Source organism: Salvelinus sp. IW2-2015, linkage group LG14 (genome assembly GCF_002910315.2).
Source record: "Salvelinus sp. IW2-2015 linkage group LG14, ASM291031v2, whole genome shotgun sequence".
Classification (NCBI taxonomy): Eukaryota; Metazoa; Chordata; class Actinopteri; order Salmoniformes; family Salmonidae; genus Salvelinus; species Salvelinus sp. IW2-2015.
The window spans coordinates 28,764,646-28,792,233 of record NC_036854.1 but is presented as its reverse complement, the minus strand read 5'-3'; the positions used below and the strand labels follow the sequence as shown (position 1 = coordinate 28,792,233).

Below are 27,588 nucleotides of genomic sequence, written 5' to 3'. Positions count from 1 at the left end.
CTCATCCTTGTTTGCATAATCACAGTCTTTCACAAGCAGACGCAGCTCTGTCACAAACTGTTCAAAAGACTCGCTAGCTCCCTGTACTTTCTCATGGAATTTGTACCTAGCGAAAATCGTATTGGTCTTCGGCACAACATATGCTTCAAAACGATCGTAGTATGTTTTCAGTACCTTTGATTCTGCCTCGGTAAGTGTCCATGTGTTGTAAATATCTCTCCCTTTTTCACCGATCCAGAGGAGTAGGTAGCTGCACTTTCCCTCTTCTCCTTTGTCCTTCAGAGGACCCGTGAACATTAGCTCCACATGCTGTTTGTACTTACGCCATGCATCGGGTAAGTTTGTAGACTCCCAGTCCATTCGAGGTGAAGGAACTCCAGAAAAATCCATCTTTTAAGACCTTTTACTCTGACACCATGTCTTGTTTTGCACGCTTTGTACAAAATAATAAAATGCAGTACTACAGGATATTTCTTAACGTAGCTCTTTATTAGCTAGCTATAACTTGCATGTTCACGTATCTCCAACCATGATCAACTGACCATGACCTAACCATCTGGGTGGTCTTAACCAATCATAGCACAGTATGATACAGCGGTAAAATGCATCCAATTATAATTCAGTATGTTTACACATATGAATATTACAAGGTGTATATTTTTCAAAGTAGATTTGTTTTAGACTACCAAGAAGCACTCTGTGTGACTCTGATTTAGCCCACTGCAATAAAAAGTGTTAATTCAGTACAGTACAAATCAATCTGAAATTACGTAACTTTTCCCTCATGTTAGTCTGCAATAATATAAAAAACCTAACCATGACACTTCCCTAACCATGGCACTTACTGTATGTAATATCTACCTAACCCGGCAGAGCCGGATACCCTTCTTGCTACTGTAAAACATCTAATGATTTCTAAGCAGTCTTCGCCCTTGCATCCAAGTCTTCATGATATAGAACACATTATCTCCACAACCTTTTGATGTTTGATTTGCTCACATTGAGATTTTAGCTAATTAAAAAGCCACAAATGGAGGGGCCAAGCAGTTTAATACACTGTGGTTGAGTTGTTTGTGAAACTCCCATAGCCATTAATGGGAGCGGTAACAATTCTGTGTTTCAGGAGAACTACGGGCCTGACTTTGAAGTGGGTAGACTGATGCACTCCAAAATACATATTTTCACAGCGTGAGCAGCAGGTGAACAAATCATTCTGGATCCGCCCAGATGTTGACCAACAGAGTGATGGGTGTTGCGCTAGCTCAGCTAAGATACATTATCATCACTTTTTACACCTTGGCTTCAAAGGGGGTATTTTCTCATTCAAGTAATTTGGCTCGAATAAACCAGTTTCATATTCACTATAATGGCAAACCCCACTGAGTGAAACTCAGAGTTAGCATTGTGGTATCATGTAAAGTTCACAGTGAACCCACAGCGACGAGAAGACTGCGTCATACCGATAGACCATAATTCTTAGGGGAAAAAAATACCGAAACACAAACAAGAACACGCTTCAAAACATATGTTTTCCGCTTTCCCCCTCCTTTTAAATCATATGCTCCAGAAATGGCAACCTGATCCCCTAGTGTGTTGCTATGAGTCAGCCAGTGCAAATAAGGGGAATGTCCCCTTCACCGAGCCACATAAATAGAGACTGAATAACCACTAGTGATAAGGGAAAACATCGATACAGTTACATATCGCAATATTATTTTGGAAGATATTATATAGATACTTTGACTCCAAGTAACGATTAAATGAAAAAGGTAGGCAGCATTAGCTAGCACTAGTCAGGTTTACATGCGCCAAAATGCTGGTATTTTTCATCCTATAGCTTGTTCTCCTTCTTCTTTTTAAATAGTGAGCCAACATGTTTTCAGCACTTTTATTTCCATGACTGATCAAAACAWATTTTCGCAGGATCGCTCGTCTCTCTGCAGCAGACATGTAGTGAGCAATATGTTTGGAACATCAAATCACAAAAAAGAAAATCGCTGTATCGAATTGCAATACATATAGAATTGTGAGAATCATGAGTATCGCAATACATGTCGTATCGGCACCTAACTATCATGATAATATCGTATCGTGAGGCCCCTGGCAATTCCAAGAATTCAACCAGTCCATTCTAAGAATGGAAGTGTCCTTAAGTGGATGTTGATGTTATCTTGGCGTTTGAACACGTTGCAGTGCTGGGACGTCCAGTTTCATACCAGGTGACCCACTAATGCATCCCTCTATGGTTGTTATGTTTCTACGCAGACATGCGCACACACACACACACACACACACACACACACACACACACACACACACACACACACACACACACACACACACACACACACACACACACANACACACACACACACACACACACACACACACACACACACACACACACACACACACACACACACACACACACACACACACACACACACAACCACACACAAGCGCGTGGGGCAGACTATTGCGAAATGCTGTGTTTTTACCCCTTGGTTCAACATATTTTCATTATATAGAGATTTATGTAATAGCCAGCAATGTAGGATGAGCATATTTCTGCCCCATTTGTTGTAGGGGGAAAGGGAGGGGACTACATCACTGATAATGAAAACAATGCAGGGGAATGCTGTTGTGCTTTTCAAGGTTAATGAACTTCAGATGAGACATAAGAGGCTCGAATTGGACTGTATGGGATTCTTTTTTAACAAGGACCAATATTTAAATACATTTGCCTTAATACATTTGCCTCATACATCTTCAATTAACAACAGCTATGATAATATAATCAACTTCTGTCGACATTACTTTGCAGGGATTTCAATTAGTGAAGATGATCCCAAATGCAAATCCCAGCATAGTCTACTCTATTCCATAGGATCAAGGATACAAATAACCACAAAAAAAATAAACGAAGACAGACTGTTATGTTGAAAACAAAAAAGCTACTTTTGCTTTTACCACCAGGGAAGTCCACTTCCTGCCTACGCTCACCACCATAGCCTTTTCCTCAAGCCTGGGAATCCACACGCCTGCACAGGGTTACATTCTTTCATGTTTCACATTCATCTGATTTTATACATTTCTGTGGTGAACAGCAACTTCCAACTGCCGAATAGACAAAAATACATGGAGGATAGTAAAGAAAGAAAGAAAGAAAGTAAAAAGAAAGAAAAAAAGAAAGAAAGAAAGAAGAAAAAAAAGAGAGGAAGGAAGAGCGAGAAAGAAAAGAAAGAAAGAAAGAAAGAGAGAAAGAAAAGAAAGACAGAAAGAGAGAGAAAGAAAGAGAGAAAAGAAAGAGAAGAGCAAACGGAAGAAGAGGAACGGAAGACAGAACGAGAGATGGAAAGAGACAACTAGAAAGAACAATTATGAAAGCAAGAGAAAGACTTTGTGGGGGCGGTGACCAGACCACGTGGAGGCCCAGATCAGATGGAAAGATTCCCCTAGTACGGCCAGTCGAAAGAGAATACATTTTTCCAGCATTAGCTTGGTAAAGGGGGATTGTTAGGGGATGCTGCTGGAAATGCTTCAATCTGGGAACTCATCTCATGTTTTCCCCCAACCAGCTGCGCGTGAGTTTCAAGTTTGGGGAAGCTCATTTTCACCATAAAAACACACCTTCATCATCACATGTGCAGACTTATTATATATATTTTTTAATGTAACCTTTATTTAACCTTTATTTAACAAGGCAAGTCAGTTAAGAACAAATTCTTATTTACAATGACGGCCTACATCGTCCAAACCAGGACGACGCTGGGCCAATTGTGCGACGCCCTATGGGACTCCCAATCACAGCCGGTTGTGATACAACTTATGTGAGCCTACTGTACTATTCCTAATGTGATGAYTTGATTGGATAGTCCTAATTTAAGCTAATAATGTAGGCTAAAGGCCAGGGATCATCAACTACATTCAGCCACAGTCAGGGGGCTGCAACATAATTACAAATAATTAGTTTCTTCTCCTTTCTTTGCACGGGAAGAATTTGGCCTTTTATAAACACATTTCATGCAATTCTACAACACTTTATAAACTTAGCAAAAAAAGAATAGTCCTCTCACTGTCAACTGCGTTTATTTTCAGTAAACTTAACATGTGTAAATATTTGTATGAACATAACAAGATTCAACAACTGAGACATAAACTGAACAAGTTACACAGACATGTGACTAACAGAAATGGAATAATGTGTCCTTGAACAAATCTTTTGTCAAAATCAAATGTAACAGCCAGTATCTGGTGTGGCCACCAGCTGCATTAAGTACTGCAGTGCATCTCCTCCTCATGGACTGCACCAGATTTGTCATTTATTGCTGTGAGATGTTACCCTAGTCTTCCACCAAGGCACCTGCAAGTTCCCGGACATTTCTYGGGGGAATGGCCCTAGCCCTCACCCTCCGGTCCAACAGGTCCCAGACGTGCTGGGTTTGTGCCCATAGGCGACGTTGTTGCCGATGATGGCTGATGAGGGCCTGCCTTACAACAGGCCTACAAGCCCTCAGTCCAGCCTCTCTCAGCCTATTGTGGACAGTCTGAGCACTGATGGAGGGATTGTGCGTTCCTGGTGTAACTCGAGCAGTTGTTGTTGCCATCCTGTACCTGTCCCACAGGTGTGATGTTCGGGTGTACCAATCCTGTGCAGGTGTTGTTACACGTGGTCTGCCATTGCAAGGATGATCAGCTGTTCGTCCTGTCTTCCTGTAGCGCTGTCTTAGGTGTCTCACAGTACAGACATTGCAATTTATTGTTCTGGCCACATCTGCAGTCCCCATGCCTCCTTGCAGCATGCCTAAGGCACGTTCACGCAGATGAGCAGGGACCCTGGGCATCTTTCTTTTGGTGTTTTTCAGAGTCAGTAGAAAGGCCTCTAGTGTCCTAAGTTTACATAACTGTGACCTTAATTGCCTACCGTCTGTAAGCTGTTAGTGTCTTAACGACCATTCCACAGGTGCATGTTCATTAATTGTTTATGGTTCATTGAACAAGCATGGGAAACAGTGTTTAAACCCATTACAATCAAGATCTGTGAAGTTATTTGGATTTTTACGAATTATCTTTGAAAGACAGGGTCCTGAAAAAGGGACGTTTCTTTTTTTGCTGAGTTTATGACTGGAGACATTAGCAGAATCTTTTTTAATAAGACAAATGACAGGGCAGCCTACTCTGCTGACACTGACAAACAGATCAATACAAACAATGTTGTCTGATGCATATATTAGGCCTACGAGAAGTGGAGACACAATTAGAATATGATGTCCTTCTAACCTGGAGGAGGAAATTATTGTCCAAAAACAAACTTTCAAGTGGCACTGACCCACAAATGATAGAGTGAATATGCGCACTCACCGGGGATATTACCGATGCTCTCTCCATTGTTGCTCTCCATAAGGCTATAGACCTACAATTAAGTTGAGAATTTGGATAACTAAAAGACAGATTAGAGTCTTTTCATTGTCTTCTCCTTATAGCAATAGCCATTTTCTRTCCAAACTATGTTTTCCCGCAGTTGTATTTTAAAATATTGCAATATGCCTGGCTGGGCCTCTCTACTTTTCACTGACAGTCGCATCTGAACAATCGTCTATTTGCTATTTGCAGCGAGCGCTGCTCAAATTGCCAACTTTAGGCAATGTGATTTAAAACAATACACAGCTTACTTTGTTTTAAGAAGCTCATGATCCTTCGTGGCCAAATCATGCTTTCTGGTGTAGGTGCCTATTTTGAATGATTTTTTTGTGTATAGATAGTAGTAGGCTAATCGGGCTATGTAATTTTGGCAATTTAATTCAATTTACTTTAAGGGAAGCTTTATGGATGCGCCACCTATGCCCCTACCACGATGTAAGCAGAGCTCACAACCAGACTGGTCTCTTCCACCCCCGCCACCCCCAACTTCCCCTGACACCCACGCACACCTCCCCCTGACTGACTCCACCACTCCGTCAACACCCACTCCTTCCTCCCTCTTTGTCTGGGGCTGGAAACCAAGGAAAAGTTCAACGACCTCTCTTTAACTCTCTTATTCGTGCTGCGTGTTTTTGGGTATCAGCTGAGCTCATTCTGGCCATGTAAAGGAATGAGAGGAAAGCATTGATGTAAGGGTGAGTGAGACAATCTGTCTTTGTTTTGCTATCTGTGCAATAAGCTTGTAGCTGGGTACCAGTCTGCTTAACTAACACTCCTTGTACTCTGTTTCATTATGACATGACAGGAGTGGCAAGGAGTGGAATGACTGGTACCCAGGCTAATAGGCGTGGGTAGCCACATAGAGAGATGAAGAAAGTGAGCGGAAGAAGAGAATCTGAGATCATCCTGACCCACTACATCATCCTCTCTTCAAGCTCTTCAGCGCCAAATCTCTTCTAACGTACATAAGAGGCTTCCCTGATRAACGGAACAATGGATACCCAAAACAGGGGCCTTCCATTATTGAACCAAAAGAGCAACACTACTCAATCAACAGTACAGACTGAATACCGGCTGGAATACCGCGACTCTCAAATCAGCCACCAAAATGCTGTCACTGTCGAACGTTGAGCTTTTTCAGACACCTGAACAATTGCTTCAAACTCTACGAAATGTAGAACTTTGGGATTCTTGAGTATGTGAAATAACTTTTGAGGATCCCTTGATCTTCAATGCTTCAGAGAAGTTTCTCTTCTACTTGAAATGCAAGGTGAATCACAACTTTGCATTTAATTAGTCTTCACCTTAACTCTTCTAGTGAGTTATTGGCCTCATTAGAGGCAAGATCTTCTCTATAAATACTGTATTAAGCGTTGAGAAAATATGGCCAGCATGGGCTCCACCTCCATCTGGACCTTCAAACAAAAGTTGACAGAAAGCCAGAGTTGCCAATTAGCACAGAATGATGTTATTTTCTCCCCAGTTATCGCTCTCTAAACAGAACAATGAGGATCAGCGGTTCAGGCTGACCCACGCTCCGGTTACATGTTTCTGCTGTGAGGCCCAGTTTGTGTGAACGTAATCCTTGATAAAGCAGCTTTTTACAAAACARAAAGAGCGATGCTGGAGCCAGTGACCTCATCACCAGATAAAAGTGTGGAACAAACAATTTTCCCCTATGAGGCAAACTGTCTGGTGTTATATCAGGGAGAGGTTTTTTCCATCCTTGTGATGAGTGCTGTGAAAACATGACTTCACCTGAGAGTCAAATGGGACTATCATATCTTGGGTGTAGGATTGGTGTATACTGTTGGTTTGAATGAATTTTGCTTGTTGAAGAGATATTTCCATTCAAAGGCTGCATTCAAAAACACACGTTGTATTAAGATCCAATAAAAAATACATTTCACAATATAATTACACAATATAATATAAAAAGTCTTTTTTTGTGCATAATATGTCAGCGTTTACTGACATGTATCATTTGCAACAATGAGAATGTCCATTTGAAATGTGAAAATATTGTAACACTTCATTAGTCGTGTCATAAAAAATGTAATTCATATTCAAAATAATATTCAAGATTCATCACGCATGTCTTATAGCTTTATAGCAGTTTTATTACATATTGCCAGCTTTATGGTACTTAGAACTGAGCATCTTAACCCCCAGGGTTTCTATTATGATGAGTTTGTTCTCCTTTTGCAGGGGGGAATACCAAGGGGACTTTCAATTTCTGTCAGGTGAACAAGATGGTAAACAGAACAGAGATAATGCCTGATAAAATGGGGATTTTCCACCTTTGCATATATTTGCATTCGCGTCAAAACAGGATAGTTGGGCCCAATTTGAAATAGTTTCAATTTGAAATACAGTTTTGAGACTCAAAACTTGTTTTCGAATCACCGCAAGAGCCAACTGGTTCTTTCAAACGGAGGCAATTAAAGAAAAAAACAATCAAAAAAACAATCAAAACCATCTCTGTCGCATTGTATCGTGCTAATATTTGGTTAGCATTTGATGACCTCTCATTCACAATGCATTGTACCGTGCTAATATTTGGTTAGCATTTGATGACCTCTCATTCACAATGCATTGTACCGTGCTAATATTTGGTTAGCATCTGATGACCTCTCATTCACAATGCATTGGGCTCCCAAGTGGTGCATTGGTCTAAGACACTGCATCTCAGTGCAAGAGGTGTCACTGCAGTATTTGGTTCGAATCCAGGCTGCATCACATCTGGCTGTGATTGGGAGTCCCATAGGGCGGCGCACAATTGGCCCAATGTCATCCGGGTTTGGCCGGGGGAGGCCGTCACTGCAAATAAGAATTTGTTCTTAATAACTGACTTGCCTCGTTAAATAAAGGTAAAACAAATTGTACCGTGCTAATGTTAGCATCTGATGACCTCTCCTTCACAATGCATTGTACATCTGCTAGGAAAGGTTGACATGGACAATGTGGTCCAGCCAAGTGCATTGTTGAAAAAGCAATATGATGCCCGCAGATATCCTGCCAAAGCAACAATAAACTCTGGTGTGTTTAATACAAGGAATCAGGGTGGAACCACAGGTACCGTTAACGTCTGAGGGTCAAGGTCTCCAAACTAATGTCAGCTCTCCATCCTCTCTCTCCATCTCTGTGTGTATAGCACTGTCACTGAAGCCATAGTGCTAATGCAACCTCTATCCTGCCGTCAAATATCCAACTGCTCCCATTGCATTGTTAGTCTTTCAGTCTGGTCTTCTTCAGTGGCAGCKCTGGGGGCATCAAGTCACGGCGCTAACGCTCATTACTTAGACACCCACACTCCACACTCCTCCCCTCTCTGGACCATATAATCCCCCCCCCAAACTACCCATCACCCCGCAACTAACCAGCTATCTATTGGAGCTCCCAAAGCGCTTTGTAAACCAACCCCAGAAAAGCACATATTCCAAAGCGTAGTATGACAGATTGGCCCTCCAGGGTCTGATGAGTGGGATCACAGAGCAATGTGATAAAAACAACAACCCTTGAAAGGAATACAAACAAAAACACAGACGATGGTGTATTAAGCAGAGAGGAGAGAGTGTGTTGCTATGCATCTCGTCTGTATCCAGTCTTAGGTTGTAGGGCGCCCCTCTGGGCTCCCTGAATGCTAAATCACCCATCTGGCACTGTGTTCCCCTTATGTCTGTCCCCTTGCCCCTGTGGAGCTACAGGTAACTGCCAGAATAAAGGAAACGCTTGAGTAAATGAGGAATACAAAGTATATTGAAAGCAGTGGCTTCCACATAGGTGTGGTTCCTGAGTTAATTAAGCAATTAACATCCCATCATGCTTAAGGTCATGTATAAAAAGCCCAGTTACCCATTATTTTGGCTACCATGGCTAAAAGAAGAGATCTCAGGGACTTTGACAGAGAGGTCTCAAAGGAGCATAGGGGGTCAAAAGGGTGTGTGTGCGTGTGTGTCTCAGTCACCAGATCTCAACCCAATTGAACACTCATGGGAGATTCTGGTGCGATGCCTGAAACAGTGTTTCCTACCACCATCAGCAAAACACTAAATTATGGAAATTTATTGAGGAAGAATGGTGTCGCATCCCTCCAGTAGAGTTCCAGACACTTGTAGAATCTATGTCAAGGTGCATTGAAGCTGTTCTGGCTCGTGGTGCCCAACACCCTATTAAGACACTTTATGTTGGTGTTTCCTTTATTTAGGCAGCTACCTGTACAATCTCCTCTACAGAATATGTGTGTGTGTGTGTGTGTGCGTGTGTGTGTGTGTGTTTGAGTTTGAATAAAACAAGTCAGTTTGCATGAGAGAGGAAGTGTAAGCAGCATATACTGAGTGGACAAAACATTAAGAACACCCTCCTAATATTGAGTTGCACCCCCTTTTGCCCTCAGAACAGCCTCAAATCGTCGGGGCATGGACTCTACAAGGTGTCGAAAGCGTTCCACAGGGATGCTTGCCCATGTTGACTCCAATGCTTCCCACAGTTGTGTCAAGTTGGCTGGATGTCCTTTGGATGGTGGATCATTCTTGATACACATGGGAAACCGTTGAGTGTGAAAAACCCAGCAGCGTTGCAGTTCTTGACACAAACTGGTGCGCCTGGCACCTACTACTATACCCCGTTCAAAAGCACTTTAATCTTTTGTCTTGCCCATTCAACCTCTGAATGGCACACATACACAATCCATGTCTCAACTGTCTCAAGGCTTAAAAATACTTATTTAACCTTCTTATCTACACTGATTCAAGTGGATTTAACAAGTCACATCAATAAGGGATCAATAGCTTTCACCTGGATTCACCTGGTCAGTCTATGTCATWGAAAGAGCAGGTGTCCTTAATGTTTTGTACACTCGGTGTATGTGTGCACTGGTGTTTTGTGTGTGTGTGTCGGCATATTATGCCCAGCTTGTGTTGTGCCGTTGTCAACAGCATCAATAGTTCTAGCCACTTGTGATTGACTGTTACTTTCCATCACTATCACAGAGGTGTTGAACTGCCTTCATGTGTGAGATGACTGTGTTTCACTCTTAGAAAAAAAGGTGCTATCTAGAACCTTAAAGGGTTCTTCGGCTGTCCTTATAGAATAACCTTTTGGAACCCTTTTTTCTAAGAGTGTATGCCAGTGAAATTAATAGACTACCAAAACAAACAGAAACAGTTCCACACAAAATGTCTCCACCACACAGTCTGTGGATAAAACGCAGACATTTGCCTCCACCGATCCATCCTACACGTTGAAGTTAATGCTATAATGTCACCTAATGACAAAACGTTATAGGTCCCATTTAAAACACCATGGATACATTTTTAAATCCACCTTGCCCTGGTCTTTATTATACCATGGAACCACGTCTAGACAACTCTATGCTTCATTTTCCCAGAATGCACTTGCTCGAGGAAAATCCCAGGAAGTGAACCCGAAACACACCACATGAATTAAATCTTCAGATTGAAGGCGTGTCCCTCCATACTCCATACTGATACTTTAATATGTCGACCTAACCACTCTAGTTTGGCTCACGCATGCTGTTGGTAATCACTGTATACTTTTCACCTCAAGTGGAATGGCATTCAAACAAGAAATATATGTTTTTTTATTTAACCTTTCTCRGTCCTGAGCGGTATGACAGCTGTGTGGTCCCATGGTGTTTATACTTGCGTACTTTTGTTTGTACAGATGAARGTGGTACCTTCAGGCATTTGGAAATTGCTCCCAAGGAGGAACCAGAKTTGTGGAAATCAAAAAAAAAAAATCTGAGGTCTTGGCTGATTTCTTTAGATTTTCCTATGATGTCAAGCAAAGAGGCACTGAGTTGAAAGGTAGGCCTTGAAATACATCCACAGATACACCTCCATTTGACTCAAATTATGTCAATTAGCCTATCAGAAGCTTCTAAAGCCATGACATAATTTTCTGGAATTTTCTAAGCTGTTTAAAGGCACAGTCAACTTAGTGTATGTAAACTTCTGACCCACGGGGTTTGTGATACAGTGAATTATAAGTGAAATAATCGGTTTGTAAACAATTGTTGGAAAAATGACTTGTGTCATGCACAAAGTAGATGTCCTAACCGACGTGCCAAGACTATAGTTTGTTAACAAGAAATGTGTGGAGTGGTTGAAAAACAAGTTTTAATGACTCCAACCTAAGTGTATGTAAACTTCCGACTTGAACTGTTCATGTTCTTGTATGTTGTTATACGCACCCATATGTGTATTTGGGTGCATGCGAGGATGTGTGTCATGTTAATGATACATGCTCCATCATTGTGTGTGTGTGTGTGTGTGTGTGTGTTTACGCGTGCAAGCTTGTGAGAAAGTTTGTCTTCACTCGACTAAATCCCAATACATTGGAATGTGACAGTTCCCTCGCTTTCATCTCCCTTCATCACTCTGGTATACCCCCTTCTCCCCATCCCCCTCCCCGCCCCTCCCTGGCACTTCAAACCCCATCAGCTTTCATCAAAAGCCGTGGGGGGAGCCCAAGTCAGCGTCTGAGAGGACTCCAATCTGCTGCCACCACCTCCACTGCCACCAGCATCACCACCAGCACCACTGCTGCCAGCACCACCACCACCTGCACTATTTGCCAACTTAAAAGGAGATTAGATGCTTATCAATCATGATGCTTCCCAGGAATCAGAAGGTAGATCCTTCCTTCCTCCTCTCTCTCAAGAAAGCCCTTGTCTGACTGAATACCGACTGTAATACCGCGACTCTCAAAGATGCCCGCTGCAGAATAAATATGGTATGGACAATGTTTTGCTTCACGCTCTTCCAGTACATGACCAAAAGTATGTGGACACCTCATCGTTGAACATCTCATTCCAAAATCATGGACATTAATATGGAGTTGGTCCCCCCTTTGCTGCTGTCACAGCCTCTAGTCTTTTGGGAAGGCTTTCCACTAGATGTTGGAACATTGCTGCAGGGACTTGCTTTCATTCATCCACAAGAGAATTAGTGAGGTCGAGTACTTAGGCCTGGCTCACAGTCGTTGTTCRAATTCATCCCAAAGTTGTTTGATGGGGTTGAGGTCAGGGCTCTGTTCAGGCCAGTCAAGTTCTTCCACACCGATCTCAACAAACATTGTATGTATGGACCTCACTTTGTGCACTGGGGTATTGTCATGCTGAAACAGGAAAGGGCCTTCCCCAAACTGTTGCCACAAAGTTGGAAGCACAGAAACGTTTAGAATATCATTGTATAAGGTTTCCCTTCAATGGAACTAAGGTGCCTAGCCGGAACCATGAAAAACAGCCCCAGACCATTATTCCTCCTCCACCAAACTTTGGGGCAGGTAGGCATTGGCATTGCGCATGGTGATCTTATGCTTGTGTACGGCTGCTCGGCCATTGAAACCCATTTCATGAAGCTCCCGACGAACAGTTATTGTGCTGACGTTCCTTCCAGAGGCAGTTTGGAACTTGGTAGTGAATGTTGCAACCGAGGACAGACAATATTTACGAGCTACGCGCTTTAGCACTCGGCGGCCCCGTTCTGTGAGCTTGTGTGGCTGAGCTGTTGCTGCTCCTAGACATTTCCGATTTGCAATAACAGCACTTACAGTACAGTTGACCGGGGCAGCAGTAGCAGGGCAGAAATTTGACGAACTGACTTGTTGGAAAGGTGGCATCCTATGACGGTGCCACGTTGAATATCACTGAGCTCTTCAGTAAGGCCATTCTACTGCCAATGTTTGTCTATGGAGATTGTATGGCCGTGTGCTCGATTTTATACACCTGTCAGCAACGTGTCTAGCTGAAATTGCTGAATCCACTAATTTGAAGAGGTGTCCACATACTTTTGTATATATACAGTAGTGTATTTGACAGAGGCATTGAATGAGAATGGTCTTTTTTAGTAGCCATAATGAATCTTGATCATAATTTTTATTTGATCATACCGGCATCTTTATGAAGTCACTTGTCTCTTGGTGATGATGTCATTGCTTAAAAATATATACCAAACAGGGCGGGGGAAACACTTTAACTGAAGCTGCAGACACTAGTCATGTCTATTTTTAGACGGCCTACTGTAGCCTTTCTGAAGCCTCAGCTGTGGCATGGATGGTGAAAATGTGTTGCCCAAGGCAGGGGTAACCTGGAGGCTATAGGAGGAAGACATAGTGGCGCCCCATACAGCCTCTTCCTATTCCATTCTACTTGTGGCCAAGGCTTGACCCCATTACGACACAGTTTCCAAATTGTTGGGATAATACCCATGGTGGTATGTGAATGCAGCCGGGGCCAACTAACGACCCTGGCGCGCGCGCCTCTCACTAATCCAGCAGACTGCACCGACCATGGCTTCAGCATGATCCAGGAAATCCCTCTATAATCCCCTGACACAATGAAGATTGAGGGTAGGGTGAGGTTGGCATGTCCTCAGTCTTACGAGTGGACACTACTTATAGACCAGAGGTGTCCAACACATGTCCCTGTGGGCCAGTCTTCACCAAGGTCCGTAGGGCTGCAGTTAAAATGTATACTTTTTCCTCAATGTCAAAATTTGCTTTCGAAATGTACGATGCTCAGCAAGCTGGACAGAGTGAAGAGACTATAAATGTAGGTTTATTATCATTTCTACCCAGTTTCGAATTTGATTTTAGTAACGCCAATGTCGATTGAGATCGCACCCCCCCAAAAAAACAACTCAAATTAAATTCTTAAAACCRTGCGGGCCTTGAGTTTCACATGTGTGATAGAGCTTGGTGGTCGCTGAGGTTGAGTAACAAAGTTTTAAGCCAGGATTTAAAATAGTGTATTTTCACTTCCGATTCCTATGGAAGATACAATTGATTCCATTGAGTCAAAGTATTCAACATTTCCCATAAAGCCCTATAACATTACCACATCAATGGAGCATTACCAGATACTTCCTCATTAGCCTATATTTACAGACAGACAATAAGAGCAAAGCAGGAGGCCTTCTGTACATTGCATGTTAATACATTCATGAATGTGACCTGCGTGATGTGTACACTGTTCAGCAACCGCCGACTCACGTGCCTCAAAAAGAATTCCCAGCATGCTTGCTATCAACCCTCCGATTGACGTCTTGTGATGACACGTATCAGTGAGGAGTGGACACATCCTAGGGCTCCAGCTGCGTCCTCATGCAAGAACATGACCGTGCGGCAGAGAGTAGGACATGGCCCTCTTGTTGTGAGGGAGGCCCGTTTAGGGTTYGATGTTAGCATCACTATGAATTATTAATTTACAGGAAAGGGTTGAGGGAAGTAAAAAGGGAGGAGAGAAACAGACAGACAGACAGACAGAGTGCAAGAGAGGAGTGATGCAATATTTACAAGACCGAAGCCTGCAAGTGATCTTGTACTTCCACCAGCTTTTATGGAAACCTTAGTATCATTCATTTAAATCAATTACTGATTACATGCAGCTAATGGATGCATCATGATGCATCCATGTGCCGAAGAGCAGGTCAGTGGAGGGTAGATGAGTAAAAACTCTGTGTTTCAAATGCACCTGTTGATTTTTTGGAGCTTTTACTAGAATGTTTTCTTCTAAGAGAACACAACCTAAATGTTTGGGACACAACCTAAATGTGAGCTTTAAATTGCTCAAACTCAAAGCACCACTTTCTTTTATCCCCCCCCCCCCCAAAAAATAAAACACCATTGAAACACTGAGTAATATCTCAGCCCTATTGACTGACCAGAGGCATTACCCAGTCAAGAGAGACTTGATCAAGGGGAAGCAGAATTGTAATCATTGCTAGTTAATGAGCGACTTCAATTTTCAAAAGACAGTATGTTTAATGTTAACAGGAAAAGACTGCCTCCTTCGCCGGCATGATGAATAATTCATTGCACATCGGAGGAACCTAAAATACATAATTACGGGTTGACTTATCTAAGCTTTGATTCTGCCATATCTGACATSAGTGCTGCCTAAACTTTGCCGTATCTTTTTAATAACGGCTTATTAGCATTCAACAGGGGCAGTGAGCAATGGCTCCTGGGTAGAATATTGTTTTTTTGGAGTATTGCCCTCTGCGTTTTACAGAGGGTACAACAGTGTAAAGCGCACACAAAATTACATCAAAACCACAATGAGGAAACAGACCTATTATTGTCCAAAATCATTTCAGTTGTGAATGGGAGCCGAGTTTCTGGTCTTCTGGCTATCTCTAGTCCTGAGGGAGAAGCTTAATGTGGACATATGAAAGAGGGGGATTCATGTTTTGAGGACTGTACTGAGCTCCAGTTGGAGCGCTGGTAGGAAATGTCATTTTTTGTGTGCATGCTTTTTTTGGGATCACAGGCCCTGCGGTGGCGGGTGCAAACGGTACACCAGATGGCGAGCGACAGAGCCAGAACCCAACCCGGCGGTACCGGAGGGGGAACACTTGGCTTCAGCCCCTCTACACTGTTTTAAGGGCACCCAGAATCTGTTTCCTTTAGACAACATAAGCCAAGGGAATAAAGGACTTGGAATGGGTGCTTGTGCTCCGCCACACTTTTGACAAGACCTCCACTGAGACAAATTGGTCTGTAATGACATGTTCATGAAAACAGTAGTTAGTTAGATTTATAAGGAGAGTTTCTTGTTTCTTCCTGATTAGTGCAGAGCAAAGTTGAGAAATGCTATTATATTTTCCATAATTGCAATGTACAGGTGCATCATTCCATTTCCAGCAACTAGCGCACCTCCTTGTGTTTAAAAAGATCCAAAGACAAGATAGCATTGAAATGGATAATAAAACAAATGAGTGCTTCTGCCCAGAGAGAAACAGAGAGACAAAGGAAGCACACAATACTGTAGCCTATAGCACAAAATGAAAACAAGCACAAAAAACAAACAAATGTGGTGGAAAGCCAGTATTTACATGAACAAGTAAGAGAGACTTTTATATTGGTTGTATATTGAGGAAATAAACAAATCACAGAATCGAGACTGAGGCAATTGCAGAACAGTAGAGAGAGCGAGAGAGACTGTTTAAAAGCAACACATCTAAGGGAACAAGGCAATCCGTACCCTGTTCCCAGACTAATTCCATTACAGCAAGCCACACAAACCTGCCCACACACCCTCCCACATGTAAGAACCGTTGTGCAGAATGCACACCAAACACAGTGTTTATATTCGTCTGAACATCTAAGTGTGTCTTTTTCCCATTTCTGTTTTCAATGTGTGGACCTGTTCAACTCTGTGTGTGTGTATTCAGTTAAATCCCTGTTCTTATGCCAGTCTATGTACTTTTCATGTGTGTATGTCCTTTTGTGTAAATACCAGTCGGTTGAGTCTTTGTACTTGTTTGTTTATATGTATGTGTGTGTACCGTCTGCGTCCGTCTGTCCCGCTTTGAGCGGGAGACATGGATTTACAGTTAAATGCTCCTATGTGCCAATTGTCAGCGTTGACAACTTTTGTGTGGGTGGTTGAATGAACCGTGTTTTGACGGGAAGCGGGGTGGATTGCATGGTACTGGCAGGTTTTTTTTCGTCAAACAAAATCGGATTTCCCTTTGTGCAGGGGACAGACGACTCCACAGCTACAGGAGGGAAAAAAATTACTTGACAGGGTGCTTTGTCCCTATCTCTGTGCAAGATGGAGATTGAATACCTTAGTGCTGCCGAAATACATAACACTCTACGAAATGAAACTGACATCTTCAGTTAACCCTAAAAGCGCCAACGGGGATAATTTTTTWAAAATTAATTATTAACCTTTTGTAACACAAGTAAGTTGTTTAAATTACCCTAAAATAAACAGATTCTTTAAACGAATTCACACATTTCAATCAAAATATATATTTTTTTATACTTTCGTGTTTTGAACATATATTTTTTTATTAATTTAATCTATAACCACTTGCTATGAACATTTGTCTGTTGTTCATTCAAAGTGTTGTGTTTCTGTGATACTCAGAGGCTGAAATTGCTGATTGAGCTGATCTGCCATACAGGTAGGACCTAAGATGGCCACCGATATGACACCGGTGCCATCAGACTTTTAGCTCGAACTCCGGAACGCTATGGGATATCAACTCAGTTCCAATTGCATCTGAAATATGACACTCGACTTGGTATAAAGACATTGACTGGAAGCTAAATATGTATTTACAATTTGTATTTTTCAGTTATAGTGGCTGCCATGCACCCCCCAATGGCCAATTCTGGGGTGGCTCCATATCTATATTTTTTCAGGGTACATACATCTACCTCTGTGCCAAATTTGGTCCTTTATCACAAAGTTTACTATTGAGTCCACGTTTTCAGTTTAGCATACCACTAGTATACAAAAGAGAGATTATTTTTCATTTAAAAATAGGTTTAAAAATGATGACATTATTTAACCCTTGTGGTCAAAATGTACCCGTTTATCTTCAGGCTACATTCCAAACAGTAGTCGTTGATGGGCAAACGGTTTGATGTTGATGTCCCATATAGCATGGGTTAAGCCGGAACAAAGCCTATGGCCTTCTTGTTTGGTCCCCAATGGCAACCAGCATTCGTCAGGAGGTGGATGATTAATCTAATGAGTCTGGAAATGTGTAGAGTTTGGAAAAAAACTATAGTTTTCGTAAACATTTTCTGAATCCTAACGCAGTAGGTAGAACCATTTTGGTTCCAGATAGAACCCTTTTGAGTCCCATGTAGAATCCTCTGTGGAAAGGGTTCTACATGGAACCCAAACAAAAAGGGTTCTACCTGGAACCAAAAAGGGTTCTCCTATGGGGACAGCCGAAGAACCCTTTTGGAAACCTTTTTCCGAAGAGTTTACCAGCTTAAACAACCAGGCAGATAACCAACTGAGAGGAAGAAAACCAACCAATTGGAAGCTGGTGTGGAGCCACAGCAGATGGACAAAAGTCTTGTAACACCCATATGACTAGCCCATTATTTTAAAATGGGATATAAATAAATTCTGACCAGATTACAGATATCCACAGTCCTCACAAAAGGCAAATCTGCTTTGGCCAACAAAGGATCCCTGAGCCAGTCTGGAGCTGAGACAGGCGCCCAACCTGCTGTATACTACAGTGTACAGACCTTTATTGTACTTGGCATCGGATCTGGGTTCAAATACTGTTTGAAATCATTGCAAATACTTTAGCTGGATTTGATTCAGCTTGCCTGGCAAAATGGAACTAATACAATAGTCCCAAATGTGTAAGCCCCGCCTATCTGGCACTTCAGGCAGGTTATAACAAATGCTCAAATAGTATTTGAACCCAGATCTGCTTGGCCTTTTACATCAATAGTCATTTGAGGTGTGTGCAGATCATATTGTGTATTTGTATGTGTTAGGGGCTTACCCAGACGCAAAACTTTCTTAAACAAAATGTGACCACATTTACATTTAGCAGAAAAGGGCGGCTCTGCAGAAGGACCGATTAATAAAAACACATAGAAGTTGGTGGCAACAATAKGGTTTTTAGGGTATTTTCTGACTCAAAGCTAAAAAGTGAAATGTTCTGTTAATCTCTAGATGTGTGGTCAAGGTTACTCTGGTATTTCCCCTACGGTTTTAACTTTCTACTGAGACCACCTACTGTATCGCACAGTTCCACAGTTCCTCCCTCTCTGTGATCTTGAAAAGTAGGTACTCTGAATTCTTTTAGAAATGCTTTCTTTAAAATAAATATCTGAGCTTCTCTGTGATTAATTCTGTCAGATGTTTGTGATTTGTGCTTTTCATCTTTTTTTCTCTCATCTCCATAACGATGTCATGCAGAGATACAATTCCCCAAAATATTATACAGGTGTCTGTTCCTTGTATTCCATTAAAATCCTGGTATTATCTAGGTTAATGTGTCCCGTACATTGCAGCCTGCATCGTAAGCCGGACACACAGCGACGGCTGACCCATGGATCTCATCCATCCGTCTACACTTCCCTTTCTCATCCTTTCCTCGTCTCCCTATACCTCTGCAATCAGCTTTGCTCTCTTCTCCTTTCAAACTTCTCCTGGTTATATTCTCTTCGGCCCACACCCCGTTCTTACCACTGCCGTCCCTCTGTTCTCTCCTCTCTTCTCTTCTCTCTCCTCTGCCCTGATAGCCTGAGGGGTGAGGGTAGGTACGGCAACTGCACAATATGCAGTGGGTTCGTTTGAAGCCATTTTTTCGTAGGAAACATCAGAAAGAGAAAAGCTCCCGCTTGGTCTTTCTTGTCTTTATCTCTGGGGATTTTCACATACCGCTCTCAGTGTCGAGTTCGCTTTTATAAACAATGTCACTTGAAAGCTCTTGGTAAGAGGCACATATACAGGGAAATGAATACCTGAGTGACGTTCCACTGATTGAAGCACTTTTRTTTTTCTTTCCCTTTCAACGCCCCTTCCTCTACTACCACCACAGTAATACCAACCAGGTCAAACATGCCTCATTGAGCTCCACCTGACAGTAAACATAGCCAATCAGCGTCCTTCATCGAGACAAACAAATGCCAAGAGCCACAGGTATGCACTGCGTGGGTTGAGCACCTGAATGACTCTAGCCTACTCACACAAACTAAAGAGCAAACTGATGAAAGGTTGGTAACTTATTGATACAGAGAATGTAACCCAGAGTGATTAAATGAGAATACAAAATATATTTGCTATTAAATTTGCAGAGACATTTGTGCCCTGCGAACACAGTCATTTGTTATCACTCATTATATTTGATTGAGCTCAAATGCCCTGTCGAGACAAATGAATGGACATTATTTCAAATGTTTTTAATAGCAACAGGCTAACCGCAATCATCTCCAACTGAGCCAAAAGGGATGAGCAGCGGAGTACATTAACAAGTAGCTCAATTCCCTAAATTCATGTAATTCCTCCCTCTTCCACATTATACGCAGTTAGGAACATGTACAGTGACTATGATAACCAACAACTATAATTTGTAGCATGACAAAAACACATTAAATTAGTTAGAGATTAGCAGTAAGCAGACAATGAAAACCTCGTTAGGCAATTGCAAACGACACAACATTTCCTGCCAATGTTATTTCAGTTTGTTTGCTAAAAAAGTGTAAAAATCTGGTTGGTGATACTGAAATGTCCAGTTTGCTGATTTTAACCATTGGACCATTTGGGGTAAACTACAGTATGATGTGGTATAGTGCTCATCTTCATGCCAGGCATGTCCTACCTTGACACAATCCTAACTACAGAGTACGAAAGAGTGAGTGACTTTAAATTTGAGAAGGCTTTTGTTCGCTTTTTTTCTTTTTTACATTTAGACATGAAAGAGCAACGTCGGCTCCCTACACCCTCACGTCAACAAAGAACAAAGCTTGAATCCAAGACCTAAAGAATGTCAGTCTTCCAATTAATAGGAGGCAACTATATGCAGCTCTTATTGTGATTCAAAGTTTTCCTGACACACAAAGCAGAAATGGAACATCTTCCCAGCATAGAAGAAGTTGGCCAAAAAGAGACAGTGCAATCCATAATGGGCCCCCAGAGCATACTCTGGCTATTCTGCAATAACAGAGATAGGGAATCGAAGTTCATAATTGTGGCCCATACTAGGCCTTACTTACAGTATAAAACATATGTTGTTATTATAACTAGAATGTAACTCTGGACAATGCTTTGTAGAGGGGGTCATAGAAATGAACAAACTGGATCGCAAGCCACCCACAAGGCAAAGCATGCTCCTGTTACCATGGTGTCAAGTGACCTTTTCCTGCTTGTAAACATTCCCATCCTTTTTCCACCTTATTTACTACGGATGTCATCAGCACTGATTTGTTTGGGCTGGAATCCCCCAGACAAAAGGGCTATCAAAACAAAAACAAAAATAGCATTCAAAGTCAAAATCTTCTCAGGGTAACAAACAATAAACGCAGGTTAGCGTTTTTCGTCATGAATCTTGTTCTGGAGGCAACTCTGCAGAGTGGTCACTAGCTGACACATTTTAAACCTAACTTTCACCCTAACCCTAACCACACTGCTAACCTTAATGCCTAACCCTAGCCTTAAATTAAGACCAAAATGCATATTTTTGTTTTCATAAAAAAATTATATCTTGCCAATTCTGACTTTGCATTTGGCCTATCTAATCGCTCAGTTCTGCCTCTAGGCCAAGACTCATGGGACTAAACGTCAACCTGCAGAATAAACAACAAAATAAGTCAGCACAAACAGTTACCTGTAGACTAAATACAAAAAAAGATATGAAGGCAATTCTTCAGAAACTCAAAATAAAACAGAAATGTAATTGGGCTAATACAAGACAAAGGGTCTTGATCACAGGCTGGTAAACTAGGGTTGTCCCAGCAGGGGATCTGAAACAACAGTAGTACTGAAAAGGCACAGGGTAGCGCAGCTGAATCATGTATTCTCCACAGACGGCGCAATTATTCGGCAGGCTTTATCCGAGGATTAATGAATCACATGGATTCAAAAGAAAGGATAATAAGTACAGCTTAGCCATAAGGGGGAAAGGGCAATTCTTTTTGACAAATAAGCTAAGCCATTTGACCAATTTAGAAGGTGCATCTGACTGACATGGCCATTCTTTGGTTGTAACGCATCGTTTCAAGATTTCTTTGTGCCAGGAGGACATATCAGAGGAATTGTGGGAAAGACCATGATCAGCTCAAAATGTGATAGTGAACAACCTTTCTCTATTACCTTACCTGTACATCGATGGCCAGAACGGAGCAAACGGAATGGCATCAAACACCTGGAAACCATGTGTTTGATGTATTTGATACCATTCCACTAATTCTGCTCCAGTCATTACCACAATCTCGTCCTCCCCAATTAAGGTGCCACCAACCTCCTGTGCTGTACATACAGTGAAACAGACAAGATGTAAGGAACACCCCCAAGACAGTATGTTCCTCGTCCTCGCAGTTGGAGAACAAGATTTAAAGGTCCAGTGCAGTCAAAAATGTAATTTGCCTGGGTTTTGTATACAGTGATCCCTCGCCACTTCGCGGTTCACTTATCGCGGATTCGCTATTTCGCGGATTTTCATAATGCATTTTTTTTTTTTTTTTGGTGCATTGTGCTCTGCATTCTGATTCGCTAAAAACTCACTCCCGCTTCTTGTATCAAAACATGCTACGAATTGTGCTATCATTTTGTCGTCTCGTGCAGTTATGTGTACGTACATAAAACAGCTTGGCAAATTTACATTAAGTTGGCCAAATTATCTTGTAATTTCGAACATCTCCTAAACCCATAATGTCGACGAAACGGCCTACACGTGAGTCACTGTATTTGTATACATGTAATAGTTGCTAATTGTAAAAAAAAAAAAAGTTTTCTATTTCGCGGATTTCACTTATCGCGGGTCATTTTCGGAACGTAACCCCCGCGATAAACGAGGGATTACTGTATATCAAAACAAATTGTATATGTCACATGCGCCGAATACAACAGGTGTAGAAGAAGTAGACCTTACTGTGAAATGCTTTACTTACAAGCCCTTAACCAACAATGCAGTTCAAGAATTAGAGTTAAGAAAACATTTACTTAATAAACTAAAGTAAAAAAAAAAGAAAAGTATATTACCACACTATGAGGTTGGGATACTACTATGAAACTGTGAAAATTATGTTAATCAGTAGAGGCTGCTGAGGGGAGGACGGCTCATAATAATGGCCGGAACGGAGCAAATGGAATGGCATCAAACACATAGAAACCATGTTTAATGTATTTGATACCATTCCACTTATTCTTCTCCAGCCATTACCATGAGCCCGTCCTCCCCAATTAAGGTGCCCCCAACCTCCTGTGATGTTTATGCCTTTTTAATATAAGAGCTGTTTGAAAAGACCTCCTGAAAATGTTACCTGTTGTGGTGGGATGGAGTTTTGGCCTGCCCGGTGATATCACCAGGCGGTAAATAAGTTCATAGACCAATAAGAAAGAGAGTTCCAAACCTCTCTGCCAATAACAGCTAGTTTTCAGATTCCAACATCCCCACTCAGACAGTTCGAGCAAAATTATTGCTTGAGAAATTGCTCTTTGTTAAGAAGCTATTTTTGTTTATTTTTGATCATTTTAATTTGAAAACCATCACAGTAAGGTACTTAATTGTTACCCAGAAATGATTTGATATTGAGATAAAAACAACTGCATTGGACCTTTAAAGCTTCAACGGTGACCGTGCAAGAGCATAGAAAAACTCAGTTGTCTCATTTACTGTCACATCCATACATACACTAGTGGAATGATGCAAGCCTGTCTTCYCATGACAACAAGCTGTACCTGTACGTTATGTGCAGAATCTGATGTAACTGACACCACACAGGCAAAATCTATGAACAGACGGCCAGTGGCCAGATGCCCATTTGGACAAATCTCCTTCATCTCCAGTGTACTGATTTACCAACCAGACTGAGTCAAGACTCACCCAACATATTTGAACAGGTGTCAAATATATAAAATGAATTTTAACAATCAGCTCTCTCAGCAATACAATATACAGTATATTGTATACAGGCATTAGTAATAACTATAATATAACTACATATAAAATCTGGTCTTGCTGGAACAATGCTAATGATAATGAATAGCTACTGGAAAGAGTAATTCATGGATTAAATTCAAAGAGTGTAAATGCTATTTTAACTGGAACTTGTCTTCCTCTGTGAATATAGTCTTAATACAAATGCAAAATGGTTCTTTTGATGACAAAATTAAATAAATGAATCATTGATTGGCTCGAGATGGGAGTGCTGGAACCTTCTGAATAATACAAGCCAATGAAAAGTACATCAGTGTTGATTGCTTCCTAATTTTCCTCTGATGGAACAAGTAGAACTTATCACTGCTATGCAAAAATATTATATAAACACAAGCACACACACACACACACACACACACACACACACACACACACACACACACACACACACACACACACAGTTATTGTTTTTTGCGGAGCAAAGACATCTTCAATAACGCCAAGAAACCGCCAAAATAACACACAACTTTATAATGAAAATGTGATTTCCCTAGCAGCCCTGGTGATGGTGGTTGAAGTGTATGGCCCCTGCTATTTATTCTGCTCCAGTTGTTGCTCAGTCCAGACAGCTACCACCTCCACTCTCCTTTTCCACAGCAGTCTATGCATACAGTATCTGTCTGTCTAGCAGACAAATGGCAACATCTGCCTGTGTCTTGGGAACCACGCATGCCACATTAATCATGATGACGTGTCAAGTGATGGGTCAAGTAAAGAGGACATGAAAGATATTGCCTCATCAATATCATGACATTTAAATAAACTTAGTTCTAAATCAAATGTAAACATGCTGACCAAAATAAATGTACACATACATGTTATTCAATCATTTCATRGAAACAAGCGCGCGTCAACAGGCGACTGCATAGCCAGACGCTAAAATAGAGCTATATTTTAGACGCGCTGCAAGTCCCGCCTCTCCCATCTACTCATTGGTTTTTACCAGCATATACACATGTGGGTGATTGAAAGATGAACTGAGGTCCCCACTCCAGTCCAGTTGGTGGCGGTTAAGCACCTTAAAGTTGGTTGCCAACCCCCATATAAAATCCATAGAAGAAGAATGTACAAGGCAATATTAATCAAAGTAAACTAAATAAAAACTAACTAGGTTTGCACTTTTATATGTGGATTAATTGTCGGAGTAGAAAACACACATTTTGTGTGACTCAAAATTGGTCAACATTCTACAAAGATCCAGCAAAAAAAAGAACCATATGCATTTCAGGTAAAATAACAACCCAAAACAAATTAGCTAGCAACAGCAAGCTAGCTAAATGTTAGCTAAATGTACATGGATGTTTCATATGTGTTTTGACCTCTCCCTTAATTAATATTGTTGGTTCATAGTCGGTCTTGGTATTTTAATCTGCGTGTCATGAATGCGTCTGGAGAGGATAGACAAAATCAGCATGCACATGATGGCGCACGGGGACGCACCCATGGAGCTGATTTGGTCATCATGTCCCTGTAACCATTGCTTCTCTATTTGAGCAGTTAATTTGCTCATCTGTGATTATGCAAATTATCAATCAAAGAAAAAGAGGGTGAATTAACTACCAAATGAGGAGTGCATTCATGATTATGGTAACCTAGACATAGACTCTACTACACCAAGATGGGAGTGTATGAAAGCATGGTGTGCCTGTTCTAATTTCAGCCATAAATTATTCAATGCTAGAGCGATGCAGTAAAACAGACGGACAGGATGTAAAGAACTAAGAGGAGAGACAGAAACAGGGGAGGCTTTTTCTCTCCATTTGATGCGGAAGCTAAATAGGGAAACGCTCTGTTCATTCATTCAAACTGGAATGGTGGAAACACGCCAATTTTCTCTTTGAAGACATCATGCTGTGTAGTAGTACCACTCAAAGCACACAGCCGTTTCCAAACATCTGGCAAACAAATTACAGAGTAAAATGCAGTCAAGCTCATTCAGTGTGTGCTTGACCTTCAGTCAGACTAGGTGTAGGGTTTCCCTAGACTGACTGAAATATTGGCCGGGAGAATAGGGACAGCAAAAACAGACAATTATCAATTAATGTAGGCCTATACTGTCCCCATCATGATAACAGGGTTGGCTGACATTGGAACCCAAATGTTAGACAATAGTAGTAGTCTGATTTTTGACGAGACAGAGGTAATGGTAGGGTCAGGTGCATGCTCCCCTGAAGGAATTGATCCACTGTAAGTGTATGTGCTTACTACTGATGCATTTAGCAACTGATGCATATATGCCTATAGGTGTAATAGGTGGATAGAGGCTGAGCAAATGCGGAATGATTTATTAACAAACATACCCAGCCACCATTCTCCTGGATCCAGTTCTGTAGGGGTCCGTTCAGGTACTCCGTCATCCAACGAGCGATGTTGTCTACCTGGGACGTCATCTCCCGGTTGACGCTCTCCACGCACATTGTCCCTCCAAACTCAAAGAAAGCAACAATCCGACCCCAGTTTACCCCGTCGCTGAAGAGCTCATCTATTACAGCGGTAAACCTTCTCTGTGCCGTGCTGGGCGTAAAATGCAACTGCCCCGACATCTCTGCAAAGTCCCGCTGATACATTCTTTCAATCTCGCCACCCGCCTCGCGCAGGACTCTGTGCAGCCTGACATGAGGGTCAGGTTGCGGACTCCTGTTTTGGTAAGGAGAGTCGGTGTCCTCGCCTGCGGCYGTGGGCTGGGACCTCCGTGCAAAAACTTCAGGGGAGTTGGGTGTAGAGGGGTCCCCAAAGCCATTATTTGAAGAATCGTTTTCTGCTTGAAATTTCCATACAAATCCCATGTTCAACAGTTTGTGTTGGATGTATTTTTCGACAATAAAGCGACTGTTATAAGGATTCTCGTTTGCCATCATGGTTTTGTAATATCCAGAAAGCTGTTTACGCAAAATACATTTCCAATAGTTGGTTGAGACAGCCTAAAATATATCCCCTAAAATGAGATATGGAGTCAGACGATCAAATGTATCGCTAACATTGGGCAACAGTGCATGATCTGCATAGCAACGCTTGTTCCAGCCGTGGTAGAAAATAATACAAAGTAATCAAACCGTATTTCCAAATGACATAGCCTATTCCAATAAGAGCATGTGGAAACACTGTTTCCTTTTAAAAACATGCGCATTCAAATATTTAATCGGGTCAAATAAATGGTGCTATTCTAACATACATTTCGAGTTCCAGCAGCCAGTCAACTTTACAGTACAGAATGTGCCCTTGTAGTAGAATGATCTGCCCGCAATGTCTGGTTCTTGCATATGGTACGCCCCTTTTCAGGAATCCATTGGAACAGWAATGCGTTTTGGATATGCTTGGAGCTGATCCTCACTTGGAACACGGGCGTATGACTGTTTCAATCGGTTGCTTCAATCAACATTGTGTAGCTAGGACTATTTGTCTCGAAAAGAAGTAGTCTTTGATTCAGTTACATTATTGCGTTCTGGGGTTGAATCCTCTGACATTAACTACAAAGTCCCAGAAAGACGGAAGAGAAATTATTTGCAAGGCAGCTCTCGAAATAGCCTACTCTTATTTCACAGAGAAATGCACAAAAAACTCAAACAGAAGCACCAGACAGAAGGTCCAAGATATATACGGATAGAAAAGCGCAGGTTACTTGTGTATTATATGCAGACGATTTCAGCGACGCTCCTCTCATGCAATGAGTTACAGTAGCCCTCAGCTTTCTCTCATCCACTCCCTCGCAGGCGAG

General features: G+C 41.7%; 1 protein-coding gene across 2 annotated transcripts in view; it reads right to left on the bottom strand.

Annotated features, from left to right (window-relative positions):
* LOC111972792 (apoptosis regulator Bcl-2-like) overlaps positions 1–27,588 on the bottom strand; it is an 80,962-nt gene extending 53,374 nt beyond the window's left edge. For both annotated transcript variants that reach the window (XR_011480900.1, XM_023999873.2), the window contains exon 1: positions 26,174–27,588. Coding sequence is in view for 1 of the 2 variants with exons in the window: in XM_023999873.2 (XP_023855641.1) it covers positions 26,174–26,731 (558 nt within the window). In the remaining variant the exon portion in view is untranslated. The remainder of the gene's footprint in view (positions 1–26,173) is intronic.